Source organism: Corticium candelabrum, chromosome 2 (assembly GCF_963422355.1).
Source record: "Corticium candelabrum chromosome 2, ooCorCand1.1, whole genome shotgun sequence".
Taxonomy (NCBI): Eukaryota; Metazoa; Porifera; class Homoscleromorpha; order Homosclerophorida; family Plakinidae; genus Corticium; species Corticium candelabrum.
Genome location: NC_085086.1, coordinates 143,141 through 169,005, shown reverse-complemented (window position 1 = coordinate 169,005; position 25,865 = coordinate 143,141). Strand labels below are relative to the sequence as shown.

General features: G+C 37.8%; 3 protein-coding genes across 8 annotated transcripts; all 3 read left to right on the top strand.

Annotated features, from left to right (window-relative positions):
- The first annotated feature begins 11,388 nt into the window (after positions 1-11,388).
- Positions 11,389-12,324, top strand: LOC134198255 (probable serine/threonine-protein kinase DDB_G0271682). The gene is made up of 3 exons (XM_062667616.1): positions 11,389-12,033; positions 12,100-12,272; positions 12,319-12,324. Exons 1-3 carry the CDS (start codon positions 11,697-11,699, stop codon positions 12,322-12,324), a joined length of 516 nt encoding a protein of 171 aa, XP_062523600.1. The 5' UTR covers positions 11,389-11,696.
- A 7-nt stretch (positions 12,325-12,331) lies between these two features.
- On the top strand, positions 12,332-13,121 carry LOC134176252 (uncharacterized). Its single transcript, XM_062642932.1, has one exon. It carries the CDS (start codon positions 12,357-12,359, stop codon positions 12,849-12,851), a length of 495 nt encoding a protein of 164 aa, XP_062498916.1. The 5' UTR covers positions 12,332-12,356; the 3' UTR covers positions 12,852-13,121.
- A 2,913-nt stretch (positions 13,122-16,034) lies between these two features.
- Positions 16,035-25,346, top strand: LOC134198392 (uncharacterized). Of its 6 annotated transcripts, XM_062667772.1 has the most exons (13): positions 16,035-16,120; positions 16,398-16,542; positions 17,695-17,793; positions 19,400-19,474; positions 21,213-21,249; positions 21,770-22,777; positions 22,831-22,897; positions 23,671-24,002; positions 24,063-24,326; positions 24,391-24,426; positions 24,483-24,554; positions 24,617-24,670; positions 25,012-25,346. In XM_062667772.1, the coding sequence occupies exons 2-13, from the start codon at positions 16,423-16,425 to the stop codon at positions 25,098-25,100; spliced, it is 2,253 nt and encodes a 750-aa protein (XP_062523756.1). In that variant the 5' UTR covers positions 16,035-16,120; positions 16,398-16,422; the 3' UTR covers positions 25,101-25,346. The 6 variants fall into 6 exon arrangements, with proteins under 6 accessions (XP_062523756.1, XP_062523757.1, XP_062523759.1 ...); XM_062667773.1 differs by lacking the exon at positions 19,400-19,474; XM_062667775.1 differs by lacking the exons at positions 16,035-16,120; positions 16,398-16,542 and having other exon boundaries at positions 17,198-17,793; positions 21,213-21,526; positions 21,585-22,777.
- The last annotated feature ends 519 nt before the right edge of the window (positions 25,347-25,865 follow it).

Genomic DNA, 25,865 nt, shown 5'->3' with positions numbered 1-25,865 from the left:
TCGAAAAATGCGCGTTCACCACGACGCCATACACCTCTTGCCGAAACATCCAGCCGTGCCTCTTCGTCCCTGTTGGCAGTACGATTGTGTAGGCATTCACCTGAGAGGGGGTTTAGCCTCGGTTCGATGGCCACATCCGAGCATACTTCACTAATCAAATCTGCAGTGATGTCCCTCACTTCGTTATGCCTGATAGTTGGAAATCCTCCTTTGGGGCATATCATAGCATGGTCAACATTGAATGTTGACCCGCATGAGCACTTTGAGGAACGCCCTTCATTGACAACCCATACCTTAAACAAATGGCATCTCTAAATTCACACTTTGGTAGATGAAATCCATGATTTTGGATCGGCAAGACAGTCAAGTAGCTCGATGCTTCCTTTTCTCCTGCCAGTTCTATGGTTCTTCTTAGCGAGGGAGATGCGTCACTTTTCAACTTGTTCAAGGTTGATTTATGGGCTGCTTCTTTCTCTGACTTTGATGCCTTTTTTGTTTTTTGATTTTCTTTCTTGTCTACATAGTAGGAAGGTTGTTGATTTACAATCTCAGCTGCAAGAGGGGCGGTAATTCGTTCTGAAGTTTGATAATGCCAATCAGCCATTTGTGTAGGGTCAATAATATTTAGACCACCAAGTCTACAAGGTAGAGCTAGAAGGCTTCTCATTTCGTCACTGATAGCCGTTTGACCTTTGAGAGCAGGAATGAATTGTTGACGGACGATCTTCTCCAATGGAGCCATTAGATGTGAAATCTCTTTGACTGTACGCAGCAGGAAGTTCCATCTCCGTATCAAACCATGTGTAAATGCTGAGTAAGCAGCGTGTGGTTGCGTTTTTGCAATTAATCTCAAGTTCAACACTTGCTTAGCCCATTCATCTACCTTTCATCGTATATACTCCCCGACAAAGCAGTCATCACCCAAGGCAGCACCCAGATGTCGTTTTCCTGTAGTTGTTATATGAACACCAGAATTTGCAAAGACCACTTCAGCTTGTTTCTTTGCCTCAGGTTTCACGATTAACCATGACTTGGTCGCATTGGTTTGATAACCAAAATCCCCTCCTACTTCAGTCAGCTTGTCCCACCATTTCCAAACTTCATTTATGGTACCTGCTCCAATCGCATCGTCTGCAAACCATACTTGTTTACAGATTCCCGCAAGGCTAAAGATCAGAGGAACAGTTCCGATGGCATACATTGCCATAGCTAATGGGTCTCCTTGAGTTGTTCCTTCCACTGATTGTATTATCTCTCCGCCGATAACGTACATGTTAATTGCCACTCTGTAGGTGTTAATCAGTATTGTTGAGAGAGCAGGACATATTATCCTAGAATTATGCAAGGTCGCATTACGATTGAGTGTGTTGAATGCATTTTTTGCGTCCACAAGCAACACACAGTCACACTCATCAGCATGGAATATTGATCTCATGGCATGAATTTCAGCTTCAGAGCCACCTTCTTGCCATGCACAAACTTGCAATGAACCAGCACATTGGCAGATGTCGTCCTTCACTACTGCTGCAATAGATTTCGAAATTATTCTTCTAAATGTTTCACCAATCCCAATTGGCCTTAAGCCAGGACATTTATTGAGTGGTATTAGTCTACATGCAACAAACGCCTGTAAGCCACGAGGGTCAACGAATTCTGTGCAGAGTCTTTTTGCAAGGCTAGCGAGGGAGTTGCATAGCTCAGCCGACTGACAACCAAAAGAACAACCAAGACGACGCCAAGCATTAGAGACCATTCCAGATGGACCGCTGGAGCCTTGAGTTTGTAGAACTGCTCGTTTGATGGCATCTCCATCAATCTGTTCAAATATAACCGCTGGTATGTCATTGACTGGTCCTCGAAGAAGCGCCGAGTTTGATGTTGGTTGCGAGGCTGGGTGCTTTTCTTTGAGAACATTCATGGCAGTTTGACCATTGGACCCTTCCACTACTTCATCCATTGCCAAGATTCCTCCATTGGTATTGTCTGACAAATATCTAAGAGCAGCGTTCAACTTGCCTTGAACCATTAGGCGACTGAATATTCGTTCAATCTGTTGATTTGAAGGGGGTTTCTTTGATGACTCTAGGCGCTGCTGTATAGCTTTTCCTTCCCTAAACAACTCATCAAATCTTCCTTCCTTCCACAAGTTCAGCCGACGCTGGAGGTGATGGACGTGATCCCTGCTCTTTGATTTTGCACTGGGCTTTTGCAACAACAAGACTTGCAGGACAACGAAAGCTTTCAGTGCAATACCTTCCATAGCTGTTGCATTGCTATATGCTTGCAAAAGATTACACATTTCAGAAACAAAATCTTTTCCAACTCGTCCTGAAGGTACAAGGAACAGATTTTTTCTCCAAAAGACGACGTCGTCATAGATTCTGGACAATTCCTTGCATGCTTCCGAGCCATCTAAATCATTCCATTTGAAACTTGTTGCGGCACACTTTTTAAATGATGGCAGGTGAAATAAAGAGGTGTGAGAGCTGTCCGTTGACGGTACAGGAGATTCACAACGCATGGTGGTGGGAGTTCCTTGGCAAGACATCCAAGACGTTGAATTTCTGTTGCCTGAGGACGTGACATTTGAGATACATGTCGGAAGGCTAGATCTCCCAGAGATTGTGCTTTCATTATCATATGGCCTTTGTGATCTCACAGGGCTACAGATCCCGGATATTATGTTGCTATTGCCAGATCCGTTGTTATGCCGTCGAGACGTGGTGTTTCTGTTGACAGATGGCATTTGACAAGTCAACTGTTGTTTATTCAGCTCATGGTACGGTTTGCATTTGGAGAGATGCTGATTCAGGCGTTGAAACCAGTGTCTGCATCCGGGACATTGAGATAGCCGTAATTCAAATTTGAGATGCGATGGAAAGTCGTCCGGGTCATGTACCAGTCTAAAATGCTCAAGAAAACGGTTCTTTGATCCGGTCCATGCACAACCTGTACAATTGCATGAGATAGACCACCAGGAGTTGGTACCAGAGATTGGTGCCGGAGAAGCTGTTTGAGACATGTTGATGGCCTGTTAAAAACTATAGTCTTGAGGTATTTAATCGTGAAAATGAATAACCACGAGCCGACTAGGTCAACCGACAACCAGCGATCCTAGCACAATCCGTGCCATGTCAACATTCGGAGATGGATGGATGGATGGATGAATAGAATGATATTGAATGATGTAATGAGATTTGTGATAGGACGTATATTATATTAGATAGAGATAGTGCGTTTGACGTCACAATCACGTGATATCCCGGAAGTCGTCATCTTAGGGGGCAAGCGTACTAGCATGGCTACGAGTTGCTCTGTTTTCGGCTGCCACGATCGTAGAATTCAGGGCAGCAACATACGTTTTTAGTCTATACCGGCTATACCAACCAGTCAGGGACCTGAAACGCGTCATTTGAGCAACAGGCAACGGGCAGCGTGGATCTCCAGCCTAGTCAGAAAGGACTGGAAGCCGTCGCAGCATTGGCGTGTTTGCTCTGAGCACTTTCCGTCTGGTAGAGCTGTCATTTCTAGTATGCTCTGTACTAAAAGAGTAATCTATGCTACTCTGAATAATTCTAGGAAAGCCATCCTTTGTGTATGACTCAACTAATCCTGACTGGGTACCATCTGCAAGGATGGGTTAGGTTGCTACGATCACTTCCAGTAGAGAGAGATTTGTTCGTCTCAAGAAAGGTCTAGTACACCTAACAGCACACAATCATATACAACATCATGTCACTCCAATTCATGTCGGGAATACTTCTTGCTTCTCCGTCCACAGTTGGGCCTCCGTTCTACCTGTATTTAGGCCCGCAGGTACAACTTTCTCCTCGTATCGCTTCTGCGATTCGTCGGAGAGGCTTTTAGACTTCTGTTCCATAATCTCTATTCTAAGAATTAGCTTTATCGCACTCGACCATCAGACTACGAAATCACGTTAAACTCCCGAATTCACGGATAAAATTTGGTTTAAATCTTTCGCAATTAGTATAGTGTCGCCGTACTATGTAACACACAGTTGAACGTCCTTGAAATGTTGTACAAGCCGCCGTCGCAAACAGAGATGCCTGCCGAGGACAGAAACTTGCCTCCTAAAATGGCGGCAAATACGGGTACTACAGGGAACGCCTACTCCTGGCCCCCGCACGCACTATCTCTATACAAATAATAAAACATAATTATTGTTATTACAGGGTTCGACTGCTTTAATGTGTGCAGCATATCGTGGTTATGATTCACTAATTGTTATGTTATTATCAGCTAATGCTGATGGTAATCTGAAGACTAAGGTGAGTGTTTGTGTTTGTTCTTGTTGTATGTGTTGATGTGATGTATGAGATGTTATGTACTAATAATAAATGTATTAATATTGAATATTATTATAATTTTATTTAATTAATAGAAAGTGGAGAAATACAAACAATTTATAGAAATTAGTTTTATATTTATTGGTTGGTTTTAAATAAATTTTTATTTATATGTATGCATGTATGGATGTTTGTTTGTTCATTTGTTTGTCTGCAGTTTTTCTGTTTATCGGTTTGTTTGTGTTTTGTCTGTCTGTTGTAGATCGTTTATTGTAAACATCAATGCTAATACAGTAAACGTTATATTACTATAACAAATTTGTAACTAAAAGTTCAAGATAAGTGACTATAATGTAGGATTTATGTCTGTCTGTCTGTCAGTGTGTCTGTCAGTTTCTTTGTGTCTGTTTGTCTGTCAGTGTGTCTGTCTATGTGTTAGTGTGTCTGTCGGTCTGTCTATCAGTGTGTCTGTCTGTTTGTTTGTCTGTCCATTTTTCTGTCAGTGTTTTTGTCTGACTGTCAGTGTGCCTGTCCGTCTGTCTGTCAGTGTGTCTGACTGTTTCTGTTTGTCTGTCAGTCTGTCTGTTTTTCTGTCAATTTGTCTGTTTGTCTGTCAGTGTGTCTGTTTGTCTGTCAGTCTGTCTGTTTTTCTGTCAATTTGTCTGTTTGTCTGTCAGTGTGTCTGTTTGTCTGTCAGTCTGTCTGTCCATGAGTCTGTCAGTGAGTCTGTCTGTTTGTATGTATTTATGTCTGTTTGTTTGTCAGTCTTTTTGTTTGTCTTACTCTCTATCTGTCTGTCTGTCTGTCATTGTGTCTGTCTGTCTGTTTGTCTGTCAGTGTGTCTGTCTATCTATCAGTGTGTCTGTCTGTTTGTTTGTCTGTCTGTTTGTCTGTCAGTGTGTCTGTCTGTTTCTGTCCGTCTGTTGTCAGTGTGTCTGTCTGTTTGTTTGTCGGTCGGTCTGTTTGTCTATCAGTGTGTCTGTTTGTCTGTCAGTGTGTGTGTCCGTCTGTCTGTCAGTGTGTCTTTCTCTCTGTTTGTCTGTCAGTGTGTCTGCCTATCTCTCAGTGTGTCGGTCGGTCTGTCTATCAGTGTGTCTGTCTGTTTGTCTGTCCGTTTGTCTGTCAAGGTGTCTGTCTGTCTGTCAGTGTGTCTCTTCTTCTGTCTGTCTGTTCGTGAGTCTGTCATTGTGTCTCTCTGTTTGTCTGTATTTTATGTCTGTCTGTTTGTCAGTCTTTCTGTCGGTATCGCTGTCTGTCTGTCTGTCTGTCTGTCAATACATTTATTTCTTGTACAAGATGTTATGCTAAAAACAAATAAGTTCTGATTAACATAAAAGATTCTGTACTGTCTGTCTGTTTGTGTGTGTCTGTCTGTCTGATTGCTTTCTTATTATAATTATCTGTTATTGTAGGGTGGATGGACAGCATTGCATTTATGATTACGCTGCTAACAACAATCACTCCAAAGTTGTTCGTATTCTATTAGAAAATGGATGTGATATCAACATAAGACAAAGTAAGACATGTTGATGCGAATGTGAATGATAACATTTGTATCTAGGATCCATGGCCCGTCCTTCGCACTGGCAAGATACTGCAGTGCAAAGATAGGTCCGTGGACACGTCACGTGCAAACTTTGTTGCGAGGTCCCGGATGTGCGGAATGACTTCCAATTGTGCTCTTCGCACTTGTTTCGATAGACATCGACACACTCCCGTGTATCGCTTGCTGCAGAAAACGTGTAGGTTAGTTTTGGTGCAAATGCAATCAGAATTTGAGCAGAAACAAAAGCTGTAGAAGAGTAAGTTTCGTCGGCAAGAGATATTCGGTTACTTGAAGCTTTGCGAAGGACGACGTTGCATACAGTCTACGCAGGACTGGTGTGGGCGTGTGTTCAAATGAACTGGAATGTGTAACGTTTGCGTCATCGAGAAATTTTAGGCGGGGGTCAACCCCTCGAGAGGGAACCTGGTGGTTACTTTTTTAAATTGTTTTACGCAAACCTTCCCCTGTGCGTGCCGAGTGTGCGTGCCGAGTGTGCGTGCCGATTTCGGTTGCGAACGGACAAAAGACGTGGCCGCCAAACGCGAACACCCACACACACACACAGACAATTTGAGCTTTAGATATTAGATCATTGTCTTGTGCATTTTGGTGTGCATGGTGTGAGCACAGCTTTAGCTACTAGTCAGGGTTCTAGCCAGGCATGCTAAGGTGTAGCGGCCCGCTATGTCTTCACAACTGCCCTCTACGCCTTTCACATATGTCTACGCATTCAGAGCAGACCTCTACACCTCCAATACTTGCTACACATGTATTATGTACCATACTCTACACCTGCATCTACGCTTTCAATATACATTAATTTATATCAACAAATTATTAAGAAATAATAAATAAATAATTTGCATACAATTAATTAGCCTCCAACTTACAGACCAGAGTGCGTGCGAACTCTAGTCTGAACCGCAAGGCTACTAAAATGATTTTGGAAGTACTTATGAAGAGTGAGTGATGCTAAATGGTAGTCTAACTGCGTAGGATTGCTTTACCTAGATTAACATATCATTTGTAAATGCCATGAGATCTCACGAACGAAGAAGAGACGTCTGCAGTGTTTGCTGTGATATCTTGGTAGACGGCATGAAACCACGACTCTTTGATTCTTTGGCAGACCGCTAGCTACTCTAACTGCTCGACTAGCGAGACTACCACTTGACCAGTTGTCAAAAGTGATGGTCTAGCGACGCTGCTGTGCATGTCCTCTCACCGCAAAAGCTTGAAAAGATTGAAGAACTGAAGCTGAAACTAAAACTAAGATGTGTGCGCGCATCAGAGTCTTCATCAAGCCTCTGGCGTGCACTTAGCCGCCCATGAGGATTTCACACGCTTGCAATCAGCATTAGTGCACTTAGCATAACCAATTATTGCTAAACCAATCAGAATTTAACAACCGACATTCCGGTTCTAAGACGCTGGTTGGCTTAGAAAGCTATTTCCGAAATCATTTTATTACCGTTCTGGTCCAGACTAGAGTTTGCGTGCTCTCTTTGTCTGTAAGTTTGAGGCTAACAATTAATTTATTTATAGAAATTAATTGTTTGTAAATTATTTATATTTTATTTATTTAATATTATTTATTAATAATATATTTATATAACTAATTGTATGCAAGTCATTTATTTATTATTTATAAATTATTTATTAATATAAATTAATTAAATGCAAATTATTTATTTATTTATTTGTTATTTATTTATAATTATTTTTTATTATTTTTATTGCATGTACGCATGCTAAGGTACCCGTCTTCGCGTACACTGGCTACTTATTTAGTAGGTACTGTACACTACACTTGCACACGTACAGCATTGTATTGGTAATGAGAAACAGTTTAATTAATTAAAAATGTAATAGATACGTCACTATCAGTCTGCCACTCAGTGTGATTTGTAGAGGCTACTCCCCCAAACCATCGGTAATTTTATTTTAGAAATTTGCACAGACACTGCATGCCATGCCCACGTGCCTTGCTTGTGTGTCACGCCCATACTGTGTGTCTGTTGGTCTGTCTGTCAGTCTGTTTGTCTGTCTGTCAGTGTGTATGTCTATTTGTGTGCATATCTGTCTGTCCGTATGTAGCTCTGTCTATCTGTTTGTTTGTCTGTTTGTCCGTCCGTCTGTCGGTTTGTCTGTCCGTCTGTCTGTGTGTCTGTCTATCACATATATTTGTCTGTCTCATGTGTCACGCCAATACCGCTAAGCCTTCCTAAACTCCTGTCTATAACTCTGCTAGTTTATAGAAAATTCTATTTATTTTGGTTGATCTACAGTCAATACTCCAGCAAGTGACAAGAAACGTATAAGTATAAACTGGTGTATTATACATCTAATTTTATTGTCATGTATTTTCATGTGTTAATATTAGAAGATGTTAATCATAATTGGGTATTGTGTGTATTTGACAGAATGGAGAAACAGCACTGCAATTAGCTGTCAGGCGGTAAAAAAGACGCAGCAGATGTAATCAAGGCATTCACTGTAAATTGTGTGTGTGTGTGTGTGTATGTGTGTGTGTGTGTGTGTGTGTGTGTGTGTGTGTGTGTGTGTGTGTGTGTGTGTGTGTGTGTGTGTGTGTGTGTGTGTGTGTGTGTGTGTGTGAGTTGCACCAACTGTCCTACCATCTAATCAACTTTCAATCACTTTATCGCACGGAGAGAGCTCCAGTGAGGCAGCAATGAAAAGCACAAAGGATGTGATACAATGCTATTTAGAATATTACTTGTCTATGGAAGCTCATCTAGACATGTCAGTGTGATCTTACAGAAAACTATTTGAAGTACAATAAGAAGCTGGCTAGATCACAGTCTCCATGCAGTTGCTTTTGCCGTTGTACTGCTACACGTACACTGCCTCACTTTGAGAAATTTGTCAATTTGTTCATGCAGCTGGATGTATATATATATTAACGTTACCAAAGAGCTGCAGTTTACCTTGTGATAAAACGGGTCTTGACTTGATCAACTTTAAGTGTGGCATTGAGTTGAACCCTCCCAATAAATTTGTGTGTGTGTGTGTGTGTGTGCGCGCGCTCGCGCGCGTGCGTGTGTAAATATTAATAATAAATCAATAAATTAGTGATAAATGAATAAATTATTGATAAATCAATAAATTAGTAATAATTAAATAAATTAGTAAGAAATCAATAAATTAGTAGTAAATCAATAAATTAGTGATAAATTAATAAATTAGTAGTAAATCAATAAATTAGTGATAAATCAATAAATTAGTAATAATTAAATAAATTAGTAGTAAATCAATAAATTAGTAGTAAATCAATAAATTTGTAATAAATTAATAAATTAGTAGTAAATCAATAAATTAGTGATAAATCAATAAATTAGTAACAAATCAATAAATTAGGGATATATCAATAAATTAGTAATAAATCAATAAATTAGTAGTAAATTAATAAATTAGTAATAAATCAATAAATTAGTAACAAATCAATAAATTAGTAATATATCAATAAATTAGTGATAAATCAATAAATTAGTAGTAAATCAATAAATTATTAATAAATCAATAAATTAGTAACAAATCAATAAATTAGTGATATATCAATAAATTAGTGATAAATCAATAAATTAGTAGTAAATCAATAAATTATTAATAAATCAATAAATTAGTAACAAATCAATAAATTAGTGATATATCAATAAATTAGTGATATATCAATAAGTTAGTGATAAATCAATAAATTAGTGATATATCAATAAATTAGTGATAAATCAAAAAATTAGTAATAAATAAATAAATTAGTAATAAATCAATAAATTAATAATAAATTAATATATTAGTGATAAATTAATAAATTAATGATTGATCAATAAATTAGTGATAAATCAATAAATTGGTACTAAATCAATAAATTAGTAATGAATCAATGAATTAGTAATAAATCAGTAAATTAGTAATATATCAATAAGTTAGTAATAAATCAGTAAATTAGTAATATATCAATAAGTTAGTAATAAATCAATAAATTAGTCATAAATCAATAAATTAGGGATAAATCAATAAATTAGTAATAAATCAATAAATTAGTAATAAATCATTAAATTAGTAATAAATACATAAATTAGTAATAAATCAATGAATTAGTGATAAATAAATGAATTAGTAATAAATCAATAAATTAGCAATAAATCAATAAATTAGTGGTGGTGGTGGTGGTGATGGTGGTAGTGGTGGTGGTGCTGGTGGTGGTGCTGGTGGTGGTGGTGGTGGTGGTGCTGGTGCTGGTGGTGGTGGTGGTGGTGCTGGTGCTGGTGGTTGTGGTGGTAGTAGTAGTAGTAATACTTGTCTGTAATTGCTAAAGCGAAATCAATCACTTTCTTAGATTACAGCATTTATATGGGAATCTAAATTTATTTAACGATAAACGATATTTCAGCCTCAAAGGATAACTTTTGTTACTTTACTCTGATGACTACAGACTATTTTCAGACTTTGCTGTCACATGAAACGACAGTCACTTTGTATGATTTTAGATAGATTTTACATTTACAAGACTGAAGTAGTGCGCGTAAAAGGGAAATAGTGTAATTCTTTGCAACTTTCTTATCCTGGTGTTCAAAAGTCTCATAGCTGTGGAAGAGACAATGTAAACACGATTTCAATTACTACTCTAGCATGAGATTTTATAAAGAATATTTAGACAAGTCAAATTTCGTTTTAATTGATGATGAGTTCACAGGTAATGTGTAATGTGCCATAAGAGATGTGGGATGTCAGTGTGATGGGATCATGGGTTTTAGAAATTGCACAGGTATGGGTTTATTATGTACTAGGATCCATGACCCGTCCTTCGTACGGGCAAGATACTGTAGTGTAAAGATAGGTCTGTGGACACGTCACGTGCAATCTTTGTTGCGAGGTCCCGGATATGCTGAATGAATTCGAATCTTGCTCTTCGCGCTTGTTTCGATAGAAATCGACACACTCTCCGTGTAGCGCTTGCTGCAGAAAACGTGTAGGTTGGATTCGGTGCAAATGCTATCAGAATTTGGAGAGAAACGCAAGCGATAGAAGAGTAAGTTTCGTCGGCAAGAGATATTCGATTGCTCGAAGCTTTGCGAAGGACCGCGATGCATAGGGTCTACACGGGACTGGTGCGGGCGTGTGTTCGAATGAACTGCAATGTGTAACGTTTGCGGCGTCGAGAAATTTTACGCGTGGGTCGATCCCTCGAGAGGGGACCCGGTGCATTATTTTTTATTTTTTACGCAAACCTTCCTCTGTGCGTGCCGAGTGTGCGTGCCGATTTCCGTTGCCAACTGACAAAAGACGTGACCGCCAAACGCGAACATACACATACACACACACACACACACACACACACACACACACACACACACACACACACACACACACAGACAATTTGAGCTTTATATATTAGATGACATCAAAGCTGTATTATTGGTGGAAGATCAGATGGCAAGTAGAATGTTTGTTTTTTTGTTCACTCATTTGTTTATTTGTATTGTTTGTGTATTTGAGTTTTGTGTTTGTTTGTCAGGTGCGCATCAAGCAAGTGTAAATCAAGTTGATGCTTTACAAAGAGAGTTGGAGCAGCTCAGAGAAAGCAATCAAGCCATTCAAGCAGAGAAATCTGCTTTACTGCAGCAATTGGCTGATCAGGAGGCTGTGACTCGTACCGTCACTGATGAGAATGTACGTCAAGTGGGAGAAGTAAGGAGATTGCAGCAGCTTATGCAGCAACGTGACCAAGACAACAAACAACTGCAAACAGCAGTTCATGAGCAGGAACATCTTGCAGACGGAAACAGAAAGAAGCAAACGAACTGCAGGAGGAAATCACAAGAATGGCAAGTCAGTTAGATGACAATGAGAGACAGCTGCAACAACAGGAGGAAGAATTGGATGGCAAGAGAAACACAATAGAGCAACAGGGTATCACAATAGAAGAACAGAGAAGGCAAATGGATGTCTTGAGGCACGAGGTGCAAGAGATGGATGTCATGAGGCACGAGGCGCAAGAGAAGCACACAATTAATGAACGTCTGGCAAGAGACTTACAGAGAAGTGAAAGTGCAGTGCAGGAGCTGCAACAACTTCAACATCAATATGACAGCATTACACTGATCCATGATGACAGTTTACACATGACTGGATTAAAGTTGGGAGAAGGAGCTTATGGAGGTAACTGAAATTGGTGAATTGGTTGCTCTACTGTATGTGTATGTGTGTATTGATGGTGTATTGTAGAGGTTGGTGTTGGCATGTGGAGTGGTGTAGCAGTTGCTGTCAAGACATTTCATGAAGAACCGGTTAGAGTAGATGAACTCAACGTTTCCTTCATTCAACGTGAAGTGTCGGTGTCCAGTCGTATCCATCATCCCAATGTCGTATCCATCTGTGGAGCTATCATTGAGAATGAAGTTTCTCTTCGTATCGTCATGGAGCTTTTGGAAGGATTACTGAAAGATGTGATCAAAGTTGCTTTGAAAAGCAGATATCTGTCCATGAGGGAACAAGTGGATATAGCTGTGGGATGTCTGTGTGGTGTGATGTGTCTCCACCAGCTGCAGCCTGCTCTTCTTCATGGAGACATTCGCTCTACCAACATTCTTATCAGCAAGACCATGGAAGCCAAAATCGGTGATCTGGGCTCTTGCCGCTTCTCTAACGAGTCACTTTCTGTTGGTCCTCTCAGTCCACAATACATTGCACCAGAACGAGTTGTGGAAGGTCGTGCAGTGTCCCCACGCAACACAACACAAGCCGACATGTACAGCTTGGGAGTCACATTTGTTGAGTTATTCACAGGAGTAGGTGCAGAGGTGAAACGGCGTAAGTGTCAGTTTCGAGCTGTTCCTTATGTTTCACTGCAGGACATTTGCTATGCTATGGCAGAAGAGAATCCATGTGATCGCATTTCTGCAGCAGCAGCTCTCATGCAAGTGAATGCGGTTAAGCAGAATGACGAGTACACTTCATGTCCTCCCAACGGATGGTGAAAGGCAAGAAACGCAATGAAGACAAAGTGACACTCGTAGAGATGCCGTGGATGTGACTTTAGAGCAGATAATTGTGATGTATTTGTTTGTCTGTTTGTCTCAATTTATCCAACTTTGCTGCTTGTTATAAATGCAATAGATGATGTTGCATGTGTTTAGTCTGCTGTGCAATGTGAGTTGACATTGAACTTTTTGATAGTCTAGCAGTCAGTCTCAACAGTTTTTAATTTACAGTTTCACTTTGTGCTGATGGGAACTGAAAACACTTATCGTAGCCTTTTTAAATGCTGTTTATCACTTTTGTATGTCAATTCAGCAGCTGAGTATGAGTCTTTTATAAGACAACTTGGCAATTGAACTCAAACTGCACACATACATGTTTGTCAGTCTGTATGTATGTATTCACTTTTAACATTATAATGGATAATCAGTAAGTCATGTAGGACAACATGTGAATAGAAAACTCTTGCTGTTTGCAATTATTGATCTGTTCGATGAGAATGTGTTGTAGACATGGTTGTGGGCCAGCATATACATCAAACAGTCAGCAGCAAGGTTAGTGATCGATCAAACAGAATGTTGCCTATTGCATGCGCGTACTAAACGACTTAAAGTAACAAACAAAGAACAGACAAATCGGGAAATAAACAAGAAAATTAATATACTAATGATAGATGAAAAAATTTGTGATAAATTTAATTTAAATTAATAAATATGTAATTAATTTGAAAATAACAATTTAATAAATACATAGTAAATATGTAAATTAATAATAAGTTATTCAATTAATAACAATTTCATAAATTAATAATAAATGAATAAATTAATAACAAATTAATTGTAAATAATATATTAATAACTAATCAATAATCAATAACATATTAATAAATGAATAATGAATTAATTAGATAATAATAAATTAATAATAAATCAATACATTAATAGTAAGTAACCAATTATTAACAAATCAATAAACCAATAAAAAAATTAATAAATTAATATTAGATCAAAAAGTAATGGTAAATCACTAAATTAATAATAAATCAATTAATTAATAATAAATGAAGAAATTAATAGCAAATCAATAAATTAGTAATAAACGAAGAAATTAATAGCAAATCAGTAAATTTATAATAAATCAATAAATTAATAGTAAATCAATATGTTAATAATAAATCATTAAATTATTAATAAATCAATGAATAATAAAACATCAATAAATAAGTAATGAAAATAAATTAATATTAAATCTATAATATTAAATAATATTAAATAATAAAAAATAAATTAATAATATTAATAACATTAATAAAATAATATATTAATAAAATTAATATATTAATAAAAAATTAAAAAATTAATTATAAATTACTAAATTAATAATATATTAATAAATTTATAATTAATAATTAATTAATAATCAATCAATGTATTAATAATAAATAATTAATTTATTATATAAAATAAATCAAGTGATAATAAATTACTATATTTATAATAAGTCAACCCGGTTGGAACCAAGAGATAGTGAATATGTTGTGAAACGATGCGCAAGAGTACGTAATGATACGGATGTGAGTTGATTGTCAGTATTATGTGTATGAATAAATTTTATTGTCATTATAAAGACACACAGCAAACTGAGGGAAACAGATGGACAGAAAGATAGACAAAAAGGGGAGACAGACGCACAAATTGACTAACTGACAGACACAAAGGCAAATTGTCGGAATAAATGCACTTATATAATTAGAAATTGACTATAGAAATCACAATGTTTTTCAAGATTGGATAGTCATTTCTCCAATCTCAGTAACACTTGCACTACTAGAAGGATTACTTTCAAGCTGATACAATATGGCATGATACATACAGTGACGATTCACAGACACATCATTAACTAACAAGTGAACAAACAAACAATTAAACAGACAAACAAGTAAACAGACTAATAAACAAACAAACAAAGTAACAAGCAAGCTAGCTACCAAACCCTCAAACAAACGACCAAACAAACAGACAATAAACTAACAAAAAACAAACAAACAGACAGACAAGCAAAGCAACCAACAAAAAATAAACAAACAAACAGACAAAAAAACAAACATAAAAACAAGCATATATAATAAAAAACAGACAAATAACAAAATGAAAAACCAACAAATGAAAAAAAACAATAAACAATAAAACAGACAAACAGTCAATCGATCAAACAAACAAACAAATACATAAATAAAAGAGACAGACAAACAAACAAATATACAAACAAGCAAACCACAAACGAGCAATAAAACAAGTAAATATGAAAACAGTTGGACAATGAAACATGAGGAAAATACAACGGAGCAAGCAAACAAAGAAACAAACAAGCAAACAAACAAGCAAAGATAAAAACACCAACTAACGAAGCACAAACAAAGAGAAGAACAAACAAACTAACGAACAAACAGAAAAGAAAAACGAAAACCAAATGTAACACAACAAAATAAACACACAAACAAACTGAGAGATAAACAAACGAACAAACAACAAACTAACAAACTAAACCAGACAAAACAAACAAACAAACAGACAGACAGACTTACAGATAAAACAACTAACAAATTAACAACCAAACAACAAACAAACAAACAAACAACTAAACAAACATACAGATAGACAAACAAACAAACAAAGAAACAAAGAAACAAAAAATATACAAGCAAGCAAACCAACAAACAAAAGAACAGCCAAACAGACAAACAGACAAACAAATCAATATATTAATAATAGATAAAGGAAATAGTAACTTTATTATTTATTTATAAATTAGCAATTAATTAATAAATTAGTAATAAATCAATAAATTAGTAATATATCAATAAATTCATTATAAATCAATAAATTAGTAATAAATTAATAAATTAGTAATAAATTAATAAATTAATTATAAATTAATAAATTAGTAATAAAATAATAAATTAATTATAAATCAATAAATTAGTTATAAATCAATAAAATAATATATTTTGAATATCGCGTTGAACACAGTAGCGCAATAACGATTGAAACAGAAAAAGCGTGAATTCCCACAGCTATGATAAATAAATCATTTAATTAAACAAACAATAGAATGACACATTAATAACAACGATACAACTCGTGCGCACAGATTTAAGGGTCCTTCTTATCCGGGATAATAGCGTGAGGAATGCGCAAAGAGTAGATTTGCAGACGTCATTCATTTGGGGAAATTCCTTGAATCACAATCTCGCTGAGCCTTTTTTGCAGTAAGTAGATTGTTTTTGTAGCAATACTTTGCTTATTTGTGGCTGCATGAGAGAATGTGAGAATGATGCGTATTTTAGTGATGTCGCTAGAGAACTAGAACGTAACTTGTAGATAAGTGGACTGTTGTACGACGTCGTTGCTTTTTGGGAAATGCTGCGAGTGCTAGTGATGAGAGAAAGAAAGATGACGTCATAGTGTTGGATGTTTTCTCACTTTTTCTTTCGTTTGCGAGTTGATTTGAGTGTTGGGATGTTAGAGTTTGTTTGTTTCCTATAGTTAAAAGTGTTTTTGGACATTGGAAATGTCTGCACGTGAAGAAATCAACAAACAACTTTATGATGCTGTGAAGAGAAATGAGGTCGAGACAGTCACTCATTTGATTAAAAGAGGAGCAGACGTTAATACACGTGGTGGGATATGGGTATGTGCTGTGTGTTCTAATGTGCGTATTGGATGATGAAATGAACTTCACGTCATTTGATCTCAAAATAGATGGAGACTGTTCTGATAGAAGCTTGTTATAATGATAACAAGGAAATGTATTTGTTGTTGTTGTATGTGTTGATGTGATGTATGAGATGTTATGTACTACTAATAAATGTATTAATATTGAATATTATTATAATTTTATTTAATTAATAGAAAGTGGAGAAATACAAACAATTAATAGAAATTTGTTTTCTATTTATTGGTTGGTTTTAAATAAATTATTATTTGTATGTATGTATGTATGTATGTTTGTTTGTCCTTTTGTTTGTCTGTAGTTTTTCTGTCTCTCGGTTTGTTTGTATTTTTGTCTGTCTGTTGTAGATCGTTTATTGTAAACATCAAAGCTAATACAGTAAACGTTATATCACTATAACAAATTAGTAACTAAAAGTTTAAGATAAATGAACATAGTGTAGGATTTATGTCTGTGTGTCAGTGTGTCTGTTTGTCTGTTTGCCTGAATGTCTGTCTGTCTGTCTGTGTATCAGTGTGTCTGCCTGTTTATCTGTCTGTCCATCTGGCTGTCAGTGTTTTTGTCCCTTGGTGTGTCTGTCCATCTGTTTGTCAGTGTGTCTGTCCGTATGCCTGTCAGTGTGTCTGTCTGTCTGTCAGTCAGTCAGTGTGTCTGTCCATCTGTCTGTCGGGGTGTCTGTTTGTCTGTGTGTCAGTGTGTCTGTCTGTCTGTGTATCAGTGTGTCTGCCTGTTTGTCTGTCTGTCCGTCTGTCTGTCAGTGTTTTTGTCTGTTAGTGTTTCTGTCCATCTGTCTGTCAGTGTGTCTGTCCATCTATCTGTCAGTGTGTCTGTCTGTCTGTGTGTCTGTCAGTGTGTCTGTCTGTCTGTCTATCAGTGTCCCTGTCTGTCCGTCTGTCTGTTTGTCTGGCTGTCTGTCTGTCTATCTGTCTATTTTTCTGTTGGTCTGTTTGTGTCTGTCTGTCTGTCTGTCTCTTTGTCTGTTTGTCTGTCTGTCTGTCTGTCTGTCTGTGTCTGTGTGTCTGTCTGTCTGTTTGTCTGTCTCTCTGTCTGTCTGCTTTCTTATTACAATTATCTTTGTATGTTTCTTAATATAATTATCTGTTATTTTAGAATCAATGGACAGCATTGCAATATGCTGCTGTCTACAATCACTCCAAAGTTGTTCGTATTCTGTTAGAGAATGGATGTGACATCAACATAAAAGACAATGTAAGACATGTTGATGTGAATGTGAATGATAATATTTGTAATCATTGTATTGTGAATTTTGGTGTGCATGGTGTTAGCACAGCTTTAGCTACTAGTCAGGGTTCTAGCCAGGCATGCTAAGGTGTAACGGCCCGCTATGTCTTCACAACTGCCCTCTACGCCTTTCACATATGTCTACGTGTTCAGAGCTGACCGCTACACCTCCAATACTGACTACACATGTAGTAGGTACCATACACTATACCTGCATCTACGCTTCCAATATAGATTAATTTATATCAACAAATTATTAATAAATAATAAATAAATAATTTGCATACAATTAATTAGCCTCCAACTTACAGACCAGAGTGCGTGCGAACTCTAGTCTGGACCACAACGCTACTAAAATGATTTCGGAAGTACTTATGAAAAGTGATGCTAAATGGTGTCTAACAGCGTAAGATTGTTTTTGCATAGATCAACATATCATTTGTAAATGCCTTGAGATCTCACAAACGAAGAAGAGGACCACTAGCTACTCTAACTGCTCGACTAGCGAGACTACCACTCGACCAGTTGTCAAAGGTGATGGTCTAGCGATGCTGCTGTGCATGTCCTCTCACTGCAAGCTTGAAAAGATTGAAGAACTGAAACTGAAACTAAAATAAGATGTGTGTGTGCACCAGAGTTTTCATCACGGCTCTGGTGTGCACTTAGCCGCCCATGAGGATTTCACACGCGTTCAATCAGCATTAGTGCACTTAGCATAACCAATTATTGCTAAACCAATCAGAACTTACAATCGACGTTCCGGTTCTAAGACGCTGATTGGCTTAGAAGGCTATTTCCAAAATCATTTAGTACCATTCTGGTTCAGACTAGAGTTCTCGTGCTCTCTGGTCTGTAAGTTTGAGGCTAACAATTAATTTATTTATAGAAATTAATTGTTTGTAAATTATTTATATTTTATCTATTTAATATTATTTATTAATAATACATTTATATAACTAATGGTATGTAAGTCATTTATTTATTATTTATAAATAATTTATTGATATAAATTAATTATTTGCAAATTATTTATTTATTAATTTGTTATTTATTTATAATTATTTTATTATTTTTATTACATCTACGCATGCTAATGTACGCGTCTACCCGTACACTGGCTACTCATGTAGTAGGTTCTGTACACTACACTTGCACACATGCAGTTATATCTTTAGCATTGTATTGGTAATGAGAAACAGTTTAATTAATTTAAGAATGTAATAGATACGTCACTATCAGTCTGCCACTCAGTGTGATTTGTAGAGGCTACTCCCCCATACCATCGGTAATTTTATTTTAGAAATTTGCACAGACACTACATGCCACGCCCACATACCAGACTTATGTGCCACACCCATACAGCTATACACCTTTCAAAACTCCTGTCTATAACTCTGCTAGTTTATATAAAATTCTATTTATTTTGTTTTATCTGCAGTCAATACTCCAGCAGGTGACAAGAAACATATAAGTATAAACTGGTGTATTATACATCTAATTTTATTATCATGTATTTTGATATGTTATTATTAGAAGATGTTAATCATACTTGGATATTGTGTGTATTTGACAGTGGGGAAAAACTGCACTGCAATTAGCTATCAGTCACAATATGAAAGATGCTGCAGATGCAATCAAGTCATTTACTGTAAATTGTGTGTGTGTGTGTGTGTGTGTGTGTGTGTGTGTGTGTGTGTGTGTGTGTGTAGCTTAATTGGTTAGAGAGTGCATTTAGAGGAATACAACATCCGGGACCTTGCAGGGTTGTAGGTCCAAGTCACAGTGATCCATGGCATAATTTCCTTAAGCAAGAAACTTAGACACAATAGCTTCTCTTGACTCAGGAGTATAAGTGAATAGCTGGTCATTGACTTGGGTGAGTATGATCACTGGCTTGGCAGTAACATCATGCAAGTAACATTATGCAGCAGGCTGGTACTTGTTGTCGTTGGTGTCCAGTCCCTGTCCTGTGCAATATTTAGTGCCGTGTGACTCCAGCCAATCTCCTGGTGGATTGTAGCACTGGCCCTAACCCTCCACGTATCGTATGGAGGGCCCTGTCTGTAGAGGCAGGTGAGGGAGTGTTTATTTGTACGTGAATGAATGGCATGTGTTTGGGTGTAATGGGTGTAATGGGTGAGAGGTCCCTGCTTGTTGATGGATGGGTGTGTTGGTACGTGGGAGATTGATTTACTGGGTTGGTGTATGGGATGGCGGACAAGTTGATCAGATGTGTTGTTTAGTGTGTGGGTGAGTTTGTTTGTTTGTTTGTGTATTATAATATGTTGTGTTTGTGTGTGTGTGTGTGTGTGTGTGTGTGTGTGTGTGTGTGTGTGTGTGTGTGTGGTGGGAGGTGTGAGTAGGAGCATTTGTGGGTGGTTACATGAGCCGGTTTGTGAGTTTTTGGGTTGTCACTATTTCATGGGTCAGTAGGTGAGCAGTGTATGATTTGATGGGGTGGTGGGTGATGAGTCATACAGAAGGTCAAACGATGGGTCGGCGAGTTGGTGACTGGATCATTGTGTGTGTTTGTGGGTTGGTCAGTGTGTGCTTTCTTGGTATGACTTAGCAAATATATCAAGATCTACTTGGATAGAGAGAGCATTACTATGCCTTCCTGTAGTCTAGTCAATTGTCATATGGCAATATTGATTTACAGACTGTTGTGTGCTGTGACTGTCTCAGAAGTTCAAACTCTTTAGTGATCTGAAGAGACACAAATGCATTGCTGAAAGACAAAACCCTGTACATCAGTAAACTGGAGCCATTGAATGCCATACCTGTAAGAGATATTTTAGAATCAAAGGAGGCTATTCAATACACAAACACATAGAAGACCTTTATGTTACTTTGTCTTTGTCATCACTGAAGGGGTAGCGTGTCTGTTTAGACGGAAGCAATAGATGATGAGGAGGAGTGTGTGTGTGTGTGTGTAGTGCTGTAGCTCAATTAGTTATAATAATGTAGCTCAGTCACAATAATGACGAGCTATGGCATAAAGACACTTACACACAATTGCCTCTCTTGACTCAGGAGTATAAATGAGTACCTGGTCATTGACTTTGGGTTGACAAGACCGCTGACTTGGCAGTAACATCAGGCGGAGGGTATTGGCCTTGATGTCCAGCCCCATAGCTGCGCCAAAGTCAGTACCATGACTTTGGCAAGCTCCCTGTGAATTGTCAGCACTGGCCCTAAGCCTCCACTTAGCGCATGGAGGTCCTGTCTCTAGAGGCAGAGGGATGACTGACCTTAATTAAGGTTGACTTTGAACGATGTTCACGTCTTAACAAATATCAGTGTGTGTGTGTGTGTGTGTGTGTGTGTGTGTGTGTGTGTGTGTGTGTGTGTGTGTAATTTTATTAATTTGCTTTTTTTATATTTAGGACAAGAGCTTATCTGCATCCTCCTGGCCTGTGAACTGTAAGTTATAATAGAAACAATTATTAATACAGCTTGATGAGTAGTCGTGTTTGTAACTTACTGACACTAAACATATCACATTCTTGTAGGCTGCTTTATGAATGGGAGGGTTCAACTTAGGCTCACAAGCCAAGCCATTGTATTTGTTTAGTCCCAAAACATTGACGTGATAAGCTGCAGTCCTTATCAACAGATCAATCCTGCTTGTAGTTACACGTTTGGAACAAGACACAAAATATAGTTGAAGCTGTTTGTGCAGCTCAGGCAGCATTAAATGGTATCATAAATTTTCACTTGAGTTTAGCACTTTCTGACAAATTTTTGTTGTAATACAGGATGTCTTATGTGACTGTTGTGCTGTTAACGTATTGCTTGTCCTTTAAAAAAATTTTATGTTTTCTATGTTTTTCATTGAAGTGAAACAAGAATGTAGGATGGCTGCATGTAATGTGTGGTGGATAATTTACTGTATGTTGGTATTATCTGTTGGAATCTTTACGTCTATTTGTTGTATCATCAGCTGCTCCATCTGATGAATGGAAGATTATGGAAACAACAACCACAGCACCAGAAGAAGTTGCCCAAGCAGTGGCATCAGTTGCAGAAAACATTGGCAATGAAGGAGGATCATTGCAATCAGGTGCTGTGTCAGTAGTGGTACCTGAAGGTGCAGTTTCTATTCCTACTACATTCTCTATTGCCACATATTTGGATGAACAAGTGATGCCACCAGTCAATGAAGAAGAGGTGGTGGTCAGCCCTGTTGTTCATATCTCCACATCACAATCTTCTCACAAGTTCAACAAACCCGTGCAGCTGTCTCTTCGACCCGAGGTAGCACTGAAACCAAGGGAGCACGAGACCGGATGGCTTTTGGAGCTGAAGATGAGTGAGTCGTCAACTGAAGGCAAGCCTTCTGAATGGCACACTGTGTTGCAACTCAACACCGACACAGAAGTAGTGGTGACACACTCACCATCCGTTCATTATGATCCAAACACTCAAACACTGTATGTCAATCATTTCAGTTTCTTGGTATGGCTTGGCAAGGCACTTGGGATCCGATCTATGCGAGACATACGCTATGTTCTATTTGGCCAACAGCTGCAGCTACACAAGTGGAAGATTGCCGCTCACATCATCCATGGCTCAATTTCCGCCTACAATGAAATAGCTGAAAAGATGAAATCAAAGTCTTATGAAGAGCTAATAGTTCCTATCAAGGATCGCATTGGTTTGGAAGGTAAAGTGCGCATGTCAATTGAATGTTGTGACCCATGGCAAATGGTTTTGGGAAAAGCAGTCACTCACATTCCAACTAAACGCATTTGGAATTGTCGAAAGGATGCTGCATGTTATTATGAGTTCACAGTACAAGATAGAGAGAGAAGCTCTGACACGCTACAGTGTACAGTGGTAGCATCATTTGAGCATGACAAACAAGAAAAATCTGATGACTCTTGTGATTCTGTTCCCTTGATGGTTGCTCATCCATTGACTAAACCTCGTATTAGAGAAATAACAACAGGTAAATCAATTTAGGGTCAGTCAAATTGACAATTTTTGACTGTGTGTATTTAGGTGATAGGCCTGCACTTGACACAGTACTTGATGTTGATGATGATATTTCACAGTATGCCAAAATAGTGTAAGTTATACTGACTGATATATACACTCTTTGTCAATAGTATGTGCAGGTGTGTTCTTGTCTTTATATGTTATTGTGTCTGTGTGTCTCTGTCAGTACTGTGTGTCTGCATACGTGCGTTTGTGTGAAGCTACGTATATCTCAGTTGGTTAGAGAGTCATACAAGTGTGATTACATCCGGGACATCAGTGATTACAAATTGAAGTAGAGTGATAGCGAGTTATGGCATAATTTGCTAGTGCAAGAAACTCACACAATTGCCTTTCTTGACTCAGGAATATGCATGAGTACTTGGTCATTCACTGTGGATGGACAAGACCTCTGGGTTGGCAAATAATATTCTGTAGCAGATGGGTACTTATGGACTTTGGTGTCCTGTCCTAGAGCTGCACCATAGCCGATGCCACTCCATGGTCTGGTGAAGGTTCTGGTAGTTCTTCATTACTGGCCGAGAAACTCCAGGTAGTACGCTGTTGCCTGGTATTAGGGATGGGGAACTAGCATTGGATGACAGGGTTAGCATGTGTCTGTGCGTGCGTGCATGTGTGTGTGTGTGTGTGTGTGTGTGTGTGTGTGTGTGCACGCGCACGCGTTTAGTTCAATTGTGTGTAGTTAGAACATTCAGGACCTTTGTATCATTGGGCCGGTACGTAACTCACACACAATTGCTCTTTTCAACATGAGTATTAAATTTGTCTTTTGACTGCGGGTGGATACACACTTTAAAATAATTTTATATTTATATTAACATTAGATTATGTTTGTTGTTTTAGAAGAAGGCACAGTGACAAATTAGGAGGATTTTGGCGTGGATGGGCTGACGTCCCTGTTGATGTCATTAGGGATGTCAGCTATCTGCTCACCAGCAGTGAATGCAAACAGCAACTGGCCAAGTCACTTCTAGATGTTGAATCTGGTGGAATACATCGTGATGAAATAGTCCAGTCAAGTGATGAAGTGTTTACCACACTCGATTTGTGGATTAGAAATCAAGGAGACAAAGCTACGTTAGATAGACTCTTTCGATTCATGCAGACAGTAGACTTGTTTGAAGCTTTGAAAGAGAGATTGAATGAACGCTTGAAATCACAGAAACCCAAAAAAGGTGAGTGTGTCTTTCTTATCATTTTAGTATTTGTTTTTAATTTGGTTTTCTCTCGTTCAGTGGGCATTGCTCGCTTTCATCCTCCTCAACTGTTTCATGTTGTTAATGAAAACACATCGACTTGTTGGCTGGGATTAGGTTTAGAAATGGGATTGAAGAATGACCAAGTGATGAGCACTGTAGAAGGCACACATGCATACAAACTTCGTGCCATTTATGAAAGAAAACGCAGTGAAGTTGGAGAATACAGAGCGGCTGCTCACTTGGTAACAGCTGTGCAGGCAATCAAAAAAATGGGATCAGTGGAAGATGATCTACCAGGAGGTATGAAGTTTCACTGGGAGTTTGTACAGTACTGCTTACTGAATTATATTTGATTGTGTTGCAGTGACGGCTGCTCTAGCTGAATCATGCTCTTACAGTGGCAAGTGATGTTTGTAAACAGCTAAATATGTCATTCTTAAGTCGGTTGTTTTACAGGCTTGGAAGCAGAACAGGTAGGACAGGCTATTGTGGCGGCAGAGGCATTGTACAATGATGACAAATCTTCGAGTGATTTATGATACTTATATTATGGTATTACATTTTTGTGTATAATGTATGATTTATTGTAGGACTTGACTCTTTTAGAGAAAGCAGCAGCAATTTAGAGGGACAAGAGATTTTAAGTAAGTAAACTGAATAAGTTCAACTATTTGTGTTTTAGAATTTTGTGTTGCATGAACGTAAATTAGTCAATTAAACAAAGAGATGGAATGTGCAACATGTGCATGGATATCAGTGCTCTAGACTTCTTTTTCCATATGAATTACAAATTATGTAAATTAGTTTTGTTGAGCACATGCAGACAAATAAAAATGATATGAGTCAGTTGAGTTGTCATACAAGAATATCTATTACAAGTAAAGTAATTTTTATCAATTGTTGACTTTATATTAAACGTGTGCTTATGCAATTATGAATGAAAGTGAACTGAAGCCAACGTGTATGTCTCTTATTGTATTACCAGATCCAGTCTTTGCACATGAAGGACAAGTAGACGTACAGCCTTCCTCTTGCTGCTGCCTCTCTTTCCTACGAAGATGTCGCCAACAATGAAAAGCTGAAGAAACATTTGCAATCAGAGCACATTACTAATTAATGAAACGAGTCGAAGACTGTTGCAGATGTTTTTGTAGAATTTGGCAAACTAGCTGATGTTATATTTCTAGCTGTATGGTTGATTTGTGCAATTGCAAGCAATTCATTATTATTGTATTCTTAGATTATTTTTTCTTTTTTCTTAGTTTGATATTTCTATTTCTGTATTGCAAGATAGCAAACATGTCAGGGCAACAGAGACAACTGTGGCTCTATCAGACTCGTAGGAATCATGGCATCCAGGTTGGGGCAATCTAGATGCCATTATTGGAGCTTTTCTTGTTCCTCGATCATTTACACGATGACTTATTTATATATATTCACCATGACGACAGAGTTCGTACACCTAGTGGTCTCGTTTACCTTTTAGTGGTTGAGACCTTGGGGCTCTGCTTTAACCAGAGTTAATTATGGTGATGAAGTGTAAGTTTGTTGTGTGAGAGTGTCGTGTTGAGTGATTTCTCGTTAGTGAGTGAAATTGTAAAGATTTGTTGTGATTGATGTGTTGATGTGATGGTAGGATAAGTGACACAGACGTCTCACATGGATAAGATACTTGTGAAAGCAGTGAAAGACAACAAAGTTGATGAGGTGGAAGCTCTTTTGAAAACAGGTGCCTCACCTGATGCGTGTGATTATTTAGTATGTTATTGACTGAGTGACTCGTTTAATTGTTTGTTGATAACAACTCACTCTATTGTAGGGATGGCCTGTACTTGTAAC